The following is an 18519-nucleotide window of genomic DNA, read 5'->3' on the forward strand; positions in this document are numbered from 1 at the left end:
TTCAAGTGAATTCTATCTGCAGCTTTTGGCCAGGTCTACACGACTTTCCAGACGTGTGGATCTCCATATGTGAGAGAGCATCTTGCCACATTTCATATATAGTTTGGATTTATCCATCCGCACAGCCCGTGAGGAAGCAGCCTACTATCTGACCTTCCCATCTTGGATTCAGGGGGCATTTGACCTACTTAAGTCAAGAGAACGGTCCAGACTGATATCTGAGCCTTGCCAGCCTCTACATCTGTGAATTGAAAAGGTGAGTGGCGTGACTGGAATATTTCCTAAGTGTTTCTGATACGGGGTAGCAGGATGCGAGAAAAACTGGGCTTTCTGCTCTAGTACAGGGTAAAGTCTTGGAAATTCCATAGCGGAAGTTCTCCCCTTTCCTATAGGTTCTCTATGAGACAGCATTGACACCATGCCTTCCAGTGAGTATGGGTTCTGGGGCCAACATTGTGGAGGGCTGAACTCTCCTGAGGTCTGAGCATACAACTTACCATTCAGAGTCCATGATTCCTTTTGGAGTAGATTCATTAGAATGAGCTCAGCGACCCACCCAGTATTTTGGAATTTGCCATTGAGTTTGTTGCAAAATGAGGCTTCACCCATGGCCTCTCTGGAACGGCTGACCATAGAAATTTTCCCACCGTTGTTCATGGCAGCTGTTGCCCAGAGATACAGAGAGACAGTGAAAGTCATGGTGGAGTCCTGGCCCTTCATCTCGCTGCCCCTGGTTGTTCTAGAGACAATCTCACAGGATATATTTTGCTTGTGAGAGACAGTTGTCTTCATATTCTCAGTTTCAAGAGTATTTAAACTTTTGATATTCTGTTTTTAATTTATGGTAGCCCGTGTTTTTTAGAGAATAACCATGCCTCCTAGTAGTTTCAAAGGTTGTTTTTTCAAAAATAAGTCAAAAGGCTTACTCTTACATTGTCTCTGAGGAGAAACCAACTATCTTCCAACTTAGCTACTAAGCATTTTATCTGTGTTTGATTAGTTCAAAGAAGTTACCATGAATTTCACTTTACTCAAGAAGAAAAATGACCCACGGTGATATTTTTATGTTGAAGGTTTTAAAGAATTTTTTTTCTAATTAAATTCTTCCTTTTCAGATTTTTGGGTTTGCATTCATATTTGTTTTGTTTCGTTTTCTAGTAAAGTTCTCTAAGGTTTTAGGGGGAAAGGCATTGCAGGTAATTTGCTGCTACTGATATTTCTGAGATGATTACTAGGTGGGGCTTAAGAGTAGATCAATTAGAAGTCGGGTGGAGATAACATAGACCTAAATAAGAGTCTGTGATAGGATTTTCAGATTGGAATCTGGGTAGGTCTAACCATTAAGAATAGTTTGGGGAGATTTGAGTTCCTCTGGTGAGACTCTTTCTTTTAGAATCATAATTCATAAATTCTACTTATGGATCCTTACTTTTACAGTTTTGTGCTTGGCCCTTGATGCATCTTTGTTTTGTTACTAGTTGCTGTTGAGTGGGTTCTGAGGCATAGTAACCGCAGATACAGCAAGACTTAATGCTGCCCAGTCCTGTGCCAGTCTCACAATTGTTGTTTTGTTGGGTTCCATTGTTGTAGCCACTGTGTCCATCCATCTTGTTGTGCAATCTGTCCTTGTGGGCGTTTCACTTTATCCCAGGCCCTTCACTCTACCACATATGCTGTGCTCTCCAGGGACTCTTCTCTTCTGACAACATGTCCATGTTGGCTCTGCTGGTCTCTAAGGGCATTCAGGTCTTCCTTCTTTCAGGAACTTGGTTGTTCTATTGGCAGTTTATGGCACTTTCAAATTCTCGGCTGGCACCGCAATTCAAAGGCTTTGATTCTTCTTTTATCTTCCGCATTTATAGGATTAGATGTAGAACGAGAGTTGTTTTTCCAAGGTCCAGTGAAATTTGCATTAAAAAATGATGTCATGGTTACGTAACACACCGCATGGCAAACCTGATAAATTTGCCCCATAACGTAACTAAGAGTGAGTGCATTCAAGCTTTGTCCAGCCAGGTTTTCATATCTGCATTCTAATCACTTCAGGTCCTGCAGTCGGGTTGCCTTTCCTGGGTGCCAGTTCTGGAGCAGTGAATCCACTGACGTCTGATTCAAGGATCTGGAACCTGCCAACTGCTGTTACCAGTCTGTTCTTTTTCTTAAAAAAAATCACTTAATGGGGACTCTTACAGATATCATATATCTGTATATCTTCTTTTAAACATTTTATTAGGGGCTCATAGAACTCTTATGACAATCCATACATATACATACATCAATTGTATAAAGCACATCCGTACATTCTTTACCCTAATCACTCTCAAAGCATTTACTCTCCATTTAAGCCCTCTGCATCAGGTCCTCTTTTTTTCCCCCCTACCTCCCCACTCCCCCCTCCCTCATGAGCCCCTGATAATCCACGAATTGTTATTTTGTCATATCTTGCCCTATCTGGAATCTCCCTTACCCCCCCTTCTCTGCCGTCCATCTCCCAGGGAGGAGGTCACATATGGATCCTTGTAATCAGTTCCCCCTTTCCAACCCACTCACCCTCCACTCTCCCAGCATCGTCCCTCACACCCCTGGTCCTGAAGGTATCATCCACCCTGGATTCCCTGTGCCTCCAGCTCCCATATGCACCAGTGTACAACCTCTGCCCTATCCAGTGCTGCAAGGTAGAATTCGGATCATGGTAGTTGGGGGGAGGAAGCATCCAGGATCTGAGGGAAAGCTGTGTTTTTCATCGGTACTACATCGCACCCTGACTGACCCATCTCCTCTCCTAAACCCCACTATGAGGGGATCTCCAGTGGTCGACATCGGGCCTCGGGTATCCACACTGCACTTTCCCCTTCATTCACTATGGTATATATATATATTATCTATACATACATATTTTTTTTTGTATGATGCCTTATACCTGGTCCCTTTGGCACCTCGTGATCGCACAGGCTGGTGTGCTTCTTCCATGTGGGCTTTGTTGCTTCTGAGCTAGATGGCCGCTTGATCACCTTCAAGCCTTTAAGACCCCAGACACTATCTCTTTTGATAGCCGGGCACCATCAGCTTTCTTCGCCACATTTGCTTATGCACCCGTTTGTCTTCAGCGATCGTATCATGGAGGTGTGCAGCCAATGATATGATTTTTTGTTCTTTGATGCCTGATAACTGATCCCTTCGGTACCACGCGATCACACAGGTTGGTGTGTTCTTCCATGTGGGCTTTGTTGCCCCTGAGCTAGATGGCCGCTTGTTTATCTTCAAGCCTTTAAGACCCCAGTCTATATCTGTATATCTTACAGATATTACAACAATCCATAAATCAAACATGTGTTGCCATTGTCATTTTCAAAACATTATCTACTTGAAGCCTTGTTATCACCCCCTTTTTTCTCCTCCTTCCCCCAGTAATTTATTTTTCTGGGCATGATCTTTCTGTCTGACATGGGCAGGTCCTCACTCATGGCATTTACCGGACCTTTTCTCATACCTATCCTGTGATATGTCTGGTCTCTTCCAAAAAGGAATATGATTTTTTGTGTGGGGGGGAGATGATCCCCTATTTTGGTGTTATTAGAGGCTCTCAAGTTGGTTCTGGGTAATATTCACCCTCCTTTAGGACACACAGATATGCTGTAAGTTCTTGCTCCATCTTCACAATGGTTATGCTTGAGCCTCATTGTTGCAGCCACTGTGTGGATGCACCTTCTTTGGGTCTTCTGCCTAACCTAGCAAGATGTTCTATTTCAAGACTGGTCTCACTGGAAAACATAGGTTCTATGAAACAATGTATCCTACTACATGGCTGTTGGTGGAGTTAGAATACAGTCAGAGTATGAAAGGTGAAGCCTAAAGGTGTGGGGCTTCATTGGTGGTTAGCAGGAAACATTCTCTGCGGAATCAAGATATTGCTTGGTGCACAGAAATAGATTTACTTCACCGTAACTTTGCCTTGTGAGTTACAGTTGCTTTCATAGTATACGGTTGAAGCGTTTTTGTTTTTTTTTAAACATTTTATTAGGGGCTCATACAACTCTTATCACAATCCATAAATATACATACATCAATTTTATAAAGCACATCTGTACATTCTTTGGCCTAATCATTTTCAAAGCATTTGCTCTCCACTTAAGCCCTTTGCATCAGGTCCTCTTTTTTTTCCCTCCCTCCCCGCTCCCCCATCCCTCACAAGCCCTTGATAATTTTAGATGATTATTTTGTCATATCTTGCCCCATCCGGTGTCTCCAGGGTTGAAGCGTTTTAACAGAGCACTTGGTATTCATTGGTTTTAACGCAGGGAGACTTTTTGTCAGAGAAGAACTGAGCCCCACGGGGTTTTCAAAGTTTGATTTTTCTAAAGGAGGTCACCAGGCCTCAATGAAGACAACTCTCTTGTTAGTTGCTGACCGTATTAACTATTTGTGTCTTTTAAGGACTTCAAGTTCACAGAATTACTATAAATTATACATTAATTCACAGAGAAAATCACACTGTGATGTTTTTATATCTTTGGGCTTTGTAGCCCTTTTACCTATTTAGTTCATTCTTCTGAATAATTTTGGGTTTGTATTTATTTTGTTTCGTTTGGCTTTTGCTAAATTCTTAGCTTGTTATTCCTGATGTTTCTGAGAAGGTGGCTAGGTGCGGCATAAGACCACATCAATTAGTAAGTGGTTGGAGGTGATTTGGTAATAAATGGAAGATTGTAACAGGAATTTCCTGGCAGAATCAGGGTGGGCCTAGCCCCATAAGAATTATATTGGGAGATTTGCATTCCTATGTTGAGAATATTTCATAGAGATGTATTATTCATGAATTAAATTATATTTATGGATCCTAAAATGCCTTTGACCTGATGTTTTAGACTGTTGTTAACGGCCCTGGAATCGTTTCTGACTCATACTCACCCTCATAGTCTGACTCATAGTTGGCCTATGTCAAAATGGAAAAAAAATACTGTCCAATTCAAGGTCATTCTCACAGTAGTTATTTGGGAGCTGATTGCTGCAGTTGCCATGTCATTCCATCTCAATGAATGTCTTCCTCTATTTTTCCTGAACTTGGTATTTACCAAGCCTGCTGTCCTCCAAGGACTGAAATTATATTCTAGTAGATGTCAATACCAGTTCCTTAAGTTTTTTTTTTCCTTCAAATCATAAAATGTTACAACAATATCATTTCATATTGGAAACCAAGTTTGTGTGTGTGTGTTTTCTCTAAGAAAAGCTTATAGTTTGAGTTCAGAGAAATATCCCTTGTCTCTGAATGCAAGTCATAGTTAGATTTTAATTTGACTTTCTCTAACGTTCACCTACTGAGGATAAAGGCATCCAGTGATGCAGACTGTTTGTGACACGGACTTGCTTGTTTCCTGTTTCAATTTTCTGCTCCTTCTCTTACTTATGGAATCAGGAAATGCAATGAGTAAGATCTTAGATGCAAAATAATAGCCATTGGTTCAAGTCCACCAGCTGTTTGCTGGAAAAAGATATGCCTAGAGATGGATGGCACAGTCAGATTCCATAAGGTCACAGCCTTGAAGATAAGGCTCTGGTGCAGTGCTACTGTCTTCTACAGGGTGTTCATTCTGTTATAAGATTTCCTTACTGGTCTGAGTAAAATGAGGTTGGTATAATTTTCAAGTATGTGATGTAGGTTGAGTTTGAACTTCGGGGTTCTGTGTTAGATATGAAGCTGTGTATCATTGACCTTCATCCCACATAGGCCTCCTTAAGCTATGCTTAAACTTTAATAAAGAGAATTGTGTGTGTGTGTGTGTGTGTGTATTCCTAACAGGACTCTAAAGCTTGTATAACATAGGAATTAGACTCAAATTAGAAAATAACATAGATTTCACAACTTCTTACTTGTTTTGTTTGGCCCCAATTTTTTTCTTTCCCTTTTGCTGGTTTAGCAGGGGTAAAATGTGAGATCTGAAACTAGATTCTAATTTGCTAGTAATTATTTCTAAATACTATGTACTTAAGATTCAATCATCCCCAATGGTATCACAATGTTTGAGAGCTTTCGCCCCTTTCAGGTTTATTTCTAACACACAGAGTTACACAAACATCTTTCATAGCTAAATTTTTTGGTACTTTTTAAAAACATTTTATTGGGGACTCATACAACTCTTATCACAATCCATACATATATATGCATCAATTGTATAAAGCACATCTGTACATTCTTTGCCCTAATCATTTTCAAAGCATTTTCTCTCCACTTTAAGCCCTTTGCATCAAGTCCTCTTTTTTCCCCTCCCTCCCTGCTTCCCCCTCCCTCATGAGCCCTTGATAATTTATAAATTATTATTTTGTCATATCTTGCCCTATCGGCGTCTCCCTTTACCCCCTTTTCTGTTGTCCATCACCCAGGGAGGTCACATGTAGATCCTTGTAATCGGTTCCCTCTTTCCAACCCACTCACCCTCTTCCCTCCCAATATCACCCCTCACACCCCTGGTCCTGAAGGTATCATCCACAGCTCCTGTCTGCACCAGTGTATAACCTCTGCTCTCTCCAGACTTCCAAGGTAGAATTCGGATCATGGTAGTGGGGGTGGGGGGGAGCATTTAGGAACTGGAGGAAAGCTGTATTGTTCATCTGTGCTACATCACACCCTGACTGACATCTCCTCCTCTAGACCCCTCTGTGAGGGGATCTCCAGTGGCCGACAAATAGGCTTTGGGTCTCCACTCTGCACTTCCCCTTTCATTCACTATGGTAAGATTTTTTTTTTATGATGATGCCGTATACCTGATCCCTTCAACACCTCGTGATCGCACAGGCTGGTGTGCTTCTTCCATGTGGGCTTTGTTGCTTCTGAGCTAGATGGCCGCTTGATCACCTTCAAGCCTTTAAGACCCCAGACACTATCTCTTTTGATAGCCTGGCACCATCAGCTTTCTTCGCCACATTTGCTTATGCACCCGTTTGTCTTCGGCGATCGTATCTTGGAGGTGTGCAGCCAATGATAAGATTTTTTTGTCCTTTGATGCCTGATAACAGATCCCTTCGGAACCCCGTAATCACACATGCTAGTGTGTTCTTCCATGTGAGCTTTGTTGCTTCTGAGCTAGATGGCTGCTTGTTTATTTTCAAGCCTTTAAGACCCCAGACACTATCTCTTTTGATAGCCGGGCACCCTCAGCTTTCTTCACCACATTTGCTTGTTCACCCGCTTTGGCTTCAGCGGTTGTGTCGGAAGGGTGAGCATCATAGAATGCCAATATAATAGAAGAAAGTATTCATGCATTGAGGGAATGCTTGAGTAGAGAACCAAAGTCCTTCCGCCACCTTAATACTAGACCTATAAATATAGGCACACAGATCTATTTCACCATCCTCATATATATATTTGCATGTACGTCTTTGTCTAGACCTCTATAAAAGCCCTTTGCCTCCTAGCTCTTGCCTCTGTTTCCCTTGACTTTCCTCCTGCCCCACTATCATGCTCCGTCCCCACCTGGGTTACAGCTATACCTCTTCGTTACATTACCTTACCCTTGATCATTCCCTACCAGGCCTGCCACTACCCCCTCACCACCAATTTGGATCCCATATTGTTCTCTTGTTCCTGGGTTTGTTAATTTTTTGGTACTTATACTGGTTTTTCCAAGGGTCAGCTTTGGGTTTTTGTCAGGTTGACTATTGTATTTTCTGTTTCTCTTAAAGTGTTTTATCAATTGTTTGTTTTTGCATGGCTTAATTTGTTTTTGAAGATAATTCATGTTGTTTAAGTTGACTGTTGAAATCATTCTATGTCAATCTTATTCCTCCCATTAAGTTCAGTGAACTCTTTAGCCTTGGTGGAGTAGTGGTGAACACTGGGCTGCCACCCAATGGAGCATGACCTTGAGCCAGGGGGCAGCATGGTTTCTAGTTATGGCAAAAAGTTCAGGTCAAGAACCTGACATGACTTACTCAACACTCTATCCTTTCTACTTGAGATCACAGATTAGCTACACAAAACATAGTCAAGTCTCGGGAGCTAGAAACCTCGGACTATTGTCTTGCCCATTTATTCATCATAAGGGATTTCAACTTATTGTGTGTGGACCAAATTCATTCACCTGACTCCAAACGTCTTAGTGACTCTGCTTCTTTTATTTATAGAGTGCTTTGATTTGACCTCAAGAAGCTGGAACGACAAAATGGTGAGTACTAAAGAGACCTGGGTTGTTTACATTATACAGAAGGAGGTCAGATAAAAAAAAATTAGGAACATTGTGCCTCAATATCTAAGGTTCTTCCATAAGTTAACCTTATGAAAGGTTTGGGGAACAACTGAATGGGCCCAAGGAGTGGTTTTGTGATTGGGGTGTAAATTAAGGAGACATCAGACAAGATAAAGCATGCAGGGGCTCAACTCCACTGCCATGACTTCAGGTTCCATGTCCACACAGAGAAAGAGATAATATTTCCAATAACAGCTTATATTCTCAGGGAATGCAAGCTCCTCCCTCCCCCTACCCCCAGTTACAGTTAACCACATACATAAAACAGTGGGCTGTGCACTGATCCTAAAGTACATCGGAGGAGTAACCTAACACCAGTGTTTGGTACAGGTAGGGGAGAGTGAGTGTCTTCAGAGCCTCGAGGGCAATGGCACAGGTCTGCTTCTATAGTTAAAGGTGCCGGCTAGCTAGCAATCAGCCATGTGTTGTAAGAGTTAACTTTACGCAGCCCTACTATAGGAAGGTATAGTGTGGAACAATATGGATGATCAGAATGTGATTGGGATCTCCAACTCACAAGAATGAAGGCCTCCCTTCACCCTAGAAAACCCAGCCTGCCAGACTTCTTAAGATATGAGAATAAAGAATCCATCCCATACACTCTCTTCCCGTTCTGTTTCCCAGAATTCCCCCTTGGGTTTACATATAAAATTGCATCTTATGTATAAAATCATGCAGATAGAAGAATCTACATGATTTTCTTTCATATGCTTTAGTTTTCTAGAGAAGCAGCATGTGATTGGAAGGATAAAATTACAATAAGCATTAAACTAGGACTTAAACTATGCAAAATGTTTGGGACCCAGGCAGGTAGGTCAAGCCCCCCTAAAACATCTACTGATTATTTAATTTCCTTAGAACTAGGGATAACTTTAGCCCATCTTAGATGTATTGAAAATTGCCCATTTTAGGTGAGTCATATCTAAAGAAAAGTTTCCCTTTAACCCTGCAAATGCTTTCTAATTAAAACCCAACTAAGTAAGGTTACATTGTTCAAAGAAAAGGTTACACAAAAATTTCAATGTTCTGGTCCATATTAACCAGCAGTTAATGTTGAAAGTCTATAATCTTGATCTTTTAGCAAATGAACAATCTGTTGTAAAAGTCCAGTCCCTTTTGCATAAATGTTCAGTTATGATAGACTCCTAGAGTGTCTCTTAGCATCAGCAATGGTAGAGATGATTATCAGTCTCAGCAGGCAGCAATTGCCAGTCTCAGGAATCTCTCAGGTCTTCTTGATGTTTTGGATAACTTCTGCAACAGGACAGGGGTCTCTGGGCCGTTTTCTCAACTCTGAGGTAACACCCTCAGCCATCCTTTCTCTTCTGGGCCAAGGTAGCTGAAGAGAAATCCGCTTATCTCCTTTGCCTGTGACAACACAAACACATAACCCCGCCCTTTGGAATGTTAACAACCTGGAAACAGAATCATTCCTAAGACTGGGTGATTTCTTCATCTTTTGCATAGTGTTCATTTTTCTCCATACGAGGTTGCACCCTCCTAAGAGGAAACCATATGCTTTCTTGTGCAAAGCCAAAAGTGAACAGCCCTTCCTACAGGAGATGAGCGACCCAGAACCCAAACGTGATTGTCATCCTTCCAGGTCTTCTCAGGATCAGTTCCTTCCGCAGACGTGAAAATGTGTTTATGTGCCCTAATTTTGTTAGAAACTTTTAGTAGGGAGAAAAAAATGTTTAGTTAAAAAGACCAAATGTTTCTCTTCTTCTCCCCCTTCTGTTTTAATAATGGAGATTTTAAGGCCCTGTAAGTAAACCCAGGCAATTGGTTTGATTTTTAAAATGTCAAACTAGTTAGGTAGAATTCATTGTTATGTATGAATTTTAGCTCCTTGGTCTCAGAGAATCAAGAGAGCTTATCTGTAGAGGAAGCTTTCAAAAGACTGACATCAGATGGAACTTCTGAGTTTTCTTAACACATTTAGGATAACTTGAAAGACTGTAAAAGTTCTCAATAAGTTTGTTCAGCTGGTTTTGAACTAATTTATACAACAGATCTGGTCCCCATGAGGTTACAGGTGTGACTTCAGATTTAATTAAGCCGTACTATATTTGGAAAGTGCTCAACACAATGTATGTATGCATAGATTGTGATAAAAACTGTATGAGCCCTCAGTAAAATGATTAAAAAATTAAACTTCTGAGCACCCTTATGAGAAAAAATAAGTCATACTGCCCTTCAGGCCGTTTAAACTGTAGGATTTTCCCATTTTGTGATATTGTTTCTTCAGTAACTCCTCTTATTCCCTACATGCTGGACATAGGGGAAATGTGTGGACTGGCCTTAGGTCCTTGTGGATGATTTATGTGTGTGATCCCATATCCAGAATATAAAAACCTTTTCCCTTCACTTTCTAATTCCATGTTGGGGAACTGTTGCTTGCCCATAACAGCATTCCAAACGACCCCTTGATTCATAAAAGGGTCCAGTTTTTCAGGTGTGCTTTCCTGAGAGGTATGTTTTAATTCTAAGAATAAAAGGAAGCAAAAATAATTGGCTTAAGCGATCTTTCTACTTTGTAAATCATGGTGCTTCAGATTTAACTACTGCCCTGATTTCTACTTCATAGTCTTGATCAATGACTCCAGCAGCAATTTGAACACCTTGAGAATTGCGGGTAGAGCGTCCTAATAAATGCCTTTTAGTTCTTTTAGGCAGTGATTCCCAAGTACCAGTTTTAATAATTTCTCATTCAATTAAAGCTTTTAGCTTTTCTTCATAACTTTGATTGATAACTTCAATATCAATTTGGATGCCTTGAGTACTTAGGTTAAATTTCCCTGATAAAAGCTGTACTGCCCTTTCCCCCCCGCAGAGTCTCCTGCTTTTTGTTATCAACAGACTGCCTTGAGAGCCCTTGATCCTTTATTTGGCTAGTTAAGACTGACAGCAAAGAGAACAAGGACTGGGCTTTTGCAAGTTTGGTTAGGGGCCGCCCCTTGCTGCCAGACTGGGTGATACCTGTAATTGTTTTTAAGGATCTGTGTGTTGAGTTAGGTTTGAGCTGTATCTCCTAAGCTTTGCTGGGCGGGTTTGGAGCTTGCTCCATTCCGTTTCCCTGCTGGGTAGCGTTTGCTCATAGAACTCCCTTATTCCTGAAACTTAAGTGCCTGATGGGTTCCCTTCCTGCAGGTGGGGTGGGGGTGGGGAGCACAGGTCCTGATTATTTCAAACCCGATCTTGGTGGTCCTTGCTTATGTTCTGGTGCAAGCTACTGATCACGCCTCTTGGCTGGGCTGATTGGCCTATGCTGTGGAAACTCTCTGAAAATGACCCATTTTCCCACAGCGAAAACATTTTCCTTGAGCTTCGGTGCAGTTGGTCAAAGCGGACGGTAGGCAGTCCACCTTGTGCACTTCAGATCCCACTCCGTGGCACATCTTGCGATAGTCTAAGAGCTTGCCCTCATTCCTGTCAGGGCTATTTCATTTCTGCGGTCCTCGTTAGAATATTCCTAAAATAGTTTGTGACTCACATCTTCAGCTGCCTGTGCATTTCTGACAGTTTTCCGTAGAGACCTGGAATTGGGACACAAAATCTATATATGACTCTTCACTAGAGAATGACCCTGCTTCTGGGTTCTTTCTCCTCTGAAGGCGTTGTCTTTTTCCCAAGGCCGTAGACAAACATCCTGTATTTGTGAGGAGGCTTGTTTGGTAATTTACAATTGCATTTCCACTGTGATGAAATTACAATTCCCCATTAACTGATCTATCAGTATGAAGATCTCCTGTTCTGTGTTCCTGTGAGCCTGTGTCTGAGCTCCTTCAGTTCACCAGATTCGGTGCTGCAAGAAGTCTGAAGGAGAGAGGCAAGCCATATTTAAATCGTTCCAGATGGCACAGAGGAGGCATTCAGTGTCAGCGAGAGATTTAATTGTGCTAGTCACAAAAGAGGAATCCAGGCATTAGATTGCACCTGCCTGTTGATGTCCTTTAGCAGCTTAAAGGGGAAGGCCCCATATCAGACTTCCTTTTCTCCATGGGTTGTCTGCATTGGTGGTCTTTCAGTTACTGGAACAGGGAAAGCTAATCTGGTCTCTAAATCTCCTTCCTCTGCAATTCCTTTCTCTACCTTTGAAAGTAAAGACACTTTGTTATGCTGAGTATTTGTCTTGCCCTTACTTTGGGTAAGGCTGACCTCCTCTGATGATTGCAAGTGTGATGATTTGTATTCATCTTGCCCTTACCTACTGTAAGGCTGGCTCCCTGTGATGATTTAAGGTTAGTCCAGGTACTCTAGAGAAACAAATTCTTAGAGACTCTCATATGTGTATAAGAGAGAGTTTTATATAAAGGGCAGTTGTACATTTAGAAAACGTCCCAGCCCAGTCCAGATCAAATCTATAAGTCCGATATTAGTCCATATGCCTGATACCAATCTACAACATCCTCTTCAGAATCACGAAATACAAGCAGTGATGCAGGAGGACCACAGGCCAGTGAGTTGGAAGTCTTGTGGATCCAGTGGTGTTGTAAGCATCTCAGCGCTGGCAGGGATCTCTATGTGACTTCTCCAGCTCCAGAGGTCTGATGCATCAGGATAGGTCCATGTGGCTTCTCCAGCTCAGGGCACTAGCATAGTTCCATGTGTCTTGTCAGTAGATCGTCTCCCAGGGAGCAGGCCTTGTCAGTGGAAAGTATCCAAGGCTTAGAGAAAGAAGTGTCTCCTACCTCCAAGGAGAAAATAGAGGAGTTCCCAGAATTCTCAGGAGAAAGCTATGCCCACATTGGTTATATCTTGATTGACAGGCCAGACTCCACCCCTTCACTCATAATCCTCTCAAATTGACACCAGATTATGTAACTAGCACAAGTTGTGATGGTTTGTATTCATCTTGACCTTATCTACTGTAAGGCCGGTTTCCTTTGATGGTTAAGGTTCTTCACTGTGCTGCACTCCTCAGATGGTGCAGAGGCATTTGCCATGAGCCTTTATTTCTTTGGAATCAGTCTTAATTTCTTCAGTTTTGTCTAAATGCTTTTTCAATGATCTCATCCTCATTTTCGATAACTTCTGCCTGTTTCTGTATTTCAGACTTTTCTTTACACTGATGTTCCTCTTTCCTCTCCTGCTCTGTCTGTAGAAGTTCCCAAACTACCTTAACTTGTGTACACAGAGACTATGTCTCCATGGGAATACTGTACCCCTGTGTGTGTGTTTTCTTTTCATTTACGGCAGCCTTCTCCCAGATCTCTAGAGGAAAGGTTTCTGCCTTGGGAAACCATGGATTATTCTGTTTCAGTACTTGTAAAAAAACTTGCATCTTTTTTTTGTTTGTTTGTTTCTGCTACCTCTTGTTTTTAGTAAGTGAATGAGAGTAACAGCATGTTTTAGGTTTACTTCCATCTTGCCCCACTGTATTTAAAATATGTATTCTATTATTATTCTCATTATGTTTCTGCTAATCCCCAAACTGGATCCTCAGTTTAAATTTTTTCCACTATTCACTCTTCTGTTCAATAAAGTTACACACCATTTCAAGGGGTAATGCTTCTCTGTGGAGACCTTTACCTGGTCCCTATTTCAGGCACCAAATTGTGGCGGACCAGCCCCCTCAATCGAATGGGTTTAGAAGGGAGTTGTGTAACTGAGGGGAAAATAAAGAGACACCATACAAGATAAAGCATGGTAGGGCTCACCTCCATTATCATGACTCCAGGAGCCTGGTCCAGACAGTGAGAGAGAGAGTCATTTCCAATAACAACCTTTATACTCTTGGGGCCTTAAGCTGCCCTAAATACAGGTCACCATGCACATATCAAAATGGGCTGTACCTACACCTTAAAAGTCCATGAATTCATTGGAGAAGTAGCCTAATACCAATGCTGGGGATAGGTACTGGTGAGTGACCATCTTCAGATCCTAGAGAGCAATAGCACATGTCTGAGCCTATAGTTAAAGCTACCACCCAGATAGCAATTAGCCATCTGCTTGTAAGAGGTCAATTTAAATGTAGCACTCTTATGGGAGGATATACTGGGGAACAAGATTGAATCCTGCGTCACTGTGATGTTCTTCTGTCTGTGACTTGGAGCTGGTTAAATAAGGTGTCAAAATCCCAGTTTAGGCCTTGGTTCACTGTGATGGGCAAAAGAAATTCCTGAGATGATCTAGATATGACTGTTCCAGAAGACTTGAATTCTCATATTGCCAAGGGTCGTCCTTGCTCCATGGATACAATTTTTCTCATTCCCTTCAGGCAGTGAAACCTCTTGTAGATAGTTCCAAAAATGGTAGATCAAACTCTTCCACTGTTTAGAGACTTAATCCTCTCCTGGCCTCATCAAAGCAATGAGTATGATGACAGTATTTCCAGTTGGTCAATATGTGGGATTTCCCTACTCATTATTTTTATTGATGGTGATGGTAAACACTGTAGAAGCATTCCTCACTAATAATGACTTGGTGCAACAGAGGGACATCCTGCTCAGTCTTGAACTTGTGCTATTGTTAAACTACAGCCATTGAAGGTCTATTTTTTGTTGACTTTTAAAAATTAATTATGTCCTTTTATCTCTGGACAATTCTTTTCCTGTAACATATCCTATGTTTATGGGATGATAGCTCACCATCTCTAATTTTTCATAGCATTTATCCTGTACTTCTAAGAGATGAAAAACTACAAACTAACTACCCTAGAAATGATTCCAACTCAAACAGATGTAAAGATGAGGGGAGAACTCTCCCCATTGCTTACACTGTAACTTCATATGGAAATAGAAACCCTCAACTTTCTCCCGTGCAGTGGCTGGTAGTTTCAAAGTGACCTAGCAGTTAGCAGCCCACAGTGCCACCAGGGCTCCATCTTCCAAGATAGATTTGTTTATCCCTCTTGCTGTCTATGGTATAGTCAATATTCTGCACCAATACAACAAAATTCAAATGAATTCATTTACATTTTTCTTAGTTATTGTGCATTAGAAAAGGTTATATAGGTTGCATATAGGTTGATGAAAATATGACGATTAGAATCAAACTTACCTTAGTGCCAAAGTGACGTATTGATTTTAGCACATTAAGTAGGTCCTTTGCAGAGTATTTGCTCAATAAAATGTTTTGATTTCTTGACAGCTATTTACAAGCAAACTGATTATGGATCCAAGTAAAATGCAAATCTTGATTTCAATTTATGGTCAAACTATTAGGATGTTCCTTTATGTGGATTTTTTTTCCTGCTTGCTGTGGTTTAATCAATACTCAGTGCTATTATCTTTGACTTTCATCAGTCATTTCTTCTCATTCTCTTCACTTTCAGCAAGAAATATCTATATTTTCACATGAGAAGTTATTAAAGTTAATCTCTCCCATCCTGATACCGTGCTCTCCATATGTCTAGTTTTTCAGATTTTTTGTTTTAAAAATTAAATATATAGTCCTTCCTTATTATAAGTATATAGTCCTTCCTTATTATAAACATATAGTCCTTCCTTATTATAAATATATAGTCATTATTATTTTTATATCCCATTGTTGTTTGAATAACTTCCTCTTTTTTCTACTGTAAGGGTTTCCTTAAGTACAATAAAACAGACTAACATTTTTAAGGTATTATCTTACTAAATCTTATACAAGAACCATCTGATGTCACCAATAATGTCAGAAGTTCACATTCCAGAATTTTTCTCAACCCATCTTCCTTTGATGTAGAATCACAGCTGTTTTAAAATTATTTTCAGCAGAAATTTACATTTGTCACATAATACTAATAATGCTTGAAAAATTGCAGGTTCTATTTGAATATATCCTTTTTGCAATGCAAATCAATAAGAATTTCCAATAGTTGTGGACAAGTATTTGTTTTCCAAATTTGAAAGCATGGACCATTTCCAGATTTGCACGTGCTTATTAAACATATACATTGATATTCACTCAATTACTGAAGCCTTCTTTATCCCTAATCCTTCACAAAACATTTGAATTATATGTTTAATCCATTCAGATCTTGATGATTTGGTTTGTCCTTCAATGCTTGATGAAAGGCAACATACAAACAGTGACACAAAAACACTGCTTGTCCTACAGTATTTTTTAATTGATAATATTTCAGCATTCCCTTAAGTATTTAAAAATATGTTTGTTTCTATGAAAGGTGTTGCCAACCCCACCCATAAAATACACACTCCCCACACACAGAAGAGGTGGTGTTGGTATAGTAGAGAGTTCTATTATTAATTCTTAAGTTTGGATGTAGGCAGGAATTAGACAGCCTATTTGAGAAACCATTAGCTTCCTATGTTATAAACTTGAGATTTCACAAAGTAAACAGAAAATGTAAATGCAGGTAATGGATTTTTTTCAGAAAAAATCTTGAAGGGTTCTTATATCTATGAGATAAAATCTTAGGAGAGCTCTTGCTGTGGTCTCTCTCTCTCTCTCAATCCTTTCTTTCCCCCTCCCCCCTCTCTCCCCTCTTTCTCTTCTCTTTTTCTCTCTTCTCTTTCTCTTCTCTATCACCTTCTCTCCTTAATAAAAACCCATTTGGATCACCAAAACAAAACAAAAAAATCTTAGGAGAAGTTTATGCAGATGATAAGAGAATGAGAATAATGGCTGAACCCTAAGATAGGCTTTATAGAACATAAAACCATGCAGCCACTCCCTATGAAATGAAGGTTCCTCAGGATTATGAACCTAATCTTTTATTTCACACAATTTGTAGTAATTAATCCTTAGATGAACCAAATTAAAATGATGCTTTAATAATATAATTTATGACAATTATTTAAATAATAATTAAATTCTACTTTATTATAATAATTATTATAAAATGTATTCTATGGGATATTTTAGGTCTCAGTGACTGTAGAGGATGTGTCTGTGGATTTCACCCCAGAAGAATGGTCATTGCTGGATGTTTCTCAGAAACAACTCTTCAGAGATGTGATGGTGGAGACCATCTCAAACCTAGCTTTAGTAGGTATGAATATCTTCATTATTTTAAATTAATTCATGATTTGCCAAGTACACAGTGTTGTCGCCCCAGTAACTGGGCTAATGATAATAATACTTGGTGAAATAAAATAATTAATTTGCTCTTTGGACCAAAAATCTCTACATATTACATTCTGCCATTACTCTGTTAGTTTGTCACACTGTCAAAGCTTGCATGTTGCTATTCTGGGAGTCACCCTACATGTATTTCAATTACTAGCAGTCATGCTCTTGGTGACGAGGTGCCTGTGGAACTTGCAAACTGAGGAAACGAGTAGTACGGAAAAGGTGTTCCACTTCCACAGTATAAGCCTCTGACAAATACATGAATCATAACGGAGTATTACCTGATAAAGCACCAGAAGAAGAGCACCTATGGTTACAAGATCTTCAAAGCATCCTTTCTTCCACAGAGTAGATTGTTGGTATCAAACTCCTGATGCCGTAGCTAGTGGCATAATGTGTAGCACCTATGACCCCAGTGTTTTTGTGTGTTCATTAAACTTTGGAGGAAAAAAAGATACTTTTGCAAACGATTCACACATACCTATTTGCAGATCTGGAAAATCAATGTATTGAGTCACTTTAGGGAAATGTTAATTGGGCAGCATGTTTATACAGAACATTCACCCAGGCCTAGTGTGTCAATAAAGCATTGACCAGCTCTTCATTGAAGAACTTGTACTTGATAAATCAGTTAGAAAAATTTCATTTGATTAAGAAAAAATTTCTGCACAAATGCCTATCCTTGTTTGTTTGCTACTTTAGGCACAGCAATACCACCTATGTCAATGAAGAGAAAAATATCTCCTTTTCATCTTTAGTGTTATATCTGTCTTGAACCCACTACCTTTAAAATTTGATCTTCTAGTTATGAGCCATATATGTTAGTTTTCCTGTTAATTTTCAAGAATGAATTTACTTGTCTGCTGTTTGAACATTGTAAAAACATTGAAAAAAACATGGAAAAGTATTTCTTGTTATACAACTTACTCTTGTCTGTACTTAATACTTTTCATTTTCATTTCATATTGTGAACTTAACATACAAAATTGGTTCTGATTCTCAAATGTTAATGACTAAGAACACCGACCCACTGAAGATGTAATGGGAAGATTCTCGAGAAATGCTACAAGTGCCTCCGTCTTACAAAAACTCTGTGAATTTCATGGCCGTGGAAAGCGGGATAACCAAACCCCACTTTTGAGGTGAGTGTAATTTACTTGAGAGTAAGCAATGCTCCAGGAGAGGGTTTAATGGGAATATTATGTTATGTATATAAAGAGACAGGCAAGTATTTTGGCATTTTAATTATATGTGGTACAGA

The 18519-nt window shown here is 40.1% G+C and overlaps 1 protein-coding gene and 1 long non-coding RNA gene across 25 annotated transcripts in view; one reads left to right on the top strand and one right to left on the bottom strand.

Annotated features, from left to right (window-relative positions):
- Window positions 1-18519, top strand: part of LOC142456657 (uncharacterized) — a 91852-nt gene that overhangs the window by 67265 nt on the left and 6068 nt on the right. For 16 of the 24 annotated variants that reach the window (XM_075557812.1, XM_075557814.1, XM_075557813.1 and 13 more), the window contains 3 exons: window positions 8119-8159; window positions 17052-17178; window positions 18277-18400. In XM_075557812.1, coding sequence (XP_075413927.1) covers window positions 8119-8159; window positions 17052-17178; window positions 18277-18400 — 292 coding nt within the window. Of the gene's footprint in view, window positions 1-22; window positions 257-6646; window positions 6727-8118; window positions 8160-17051; window positions 17179-18276; window positions 18401-18519 lie in introns of all 24 variants that reach the window. The other 8 variants (XM_075557821.1, XM_075557823.1, XM_075557820.1 and 5 more) reach the window with 6 other exon arrangements.
- Window positions 1-18519, bottom strand: part of LOC142456661 (uncharacterized) — a 75093-nt gene that overhangs the window by 14375 nt on the left and 42199 nt on the right. The window lies entirely within an intron of this gene.

This window comes from Tenrec ecaudatus, chromosome 9 (genome assembly GCF_050624435.1).
Source record: "Tenrec ecaudatus isolate mTenEca1 chromosome 9, mTenEca1.hap1, whole genome shotgun sequence".
Taxonomy (NCBI): domain Eukaryota; kingdom Metazoa; phylum Chordata; class Mammalia; order Afrosoricida; family Tenrecidae; genus Tenrec; species Tenrec ecaudatus.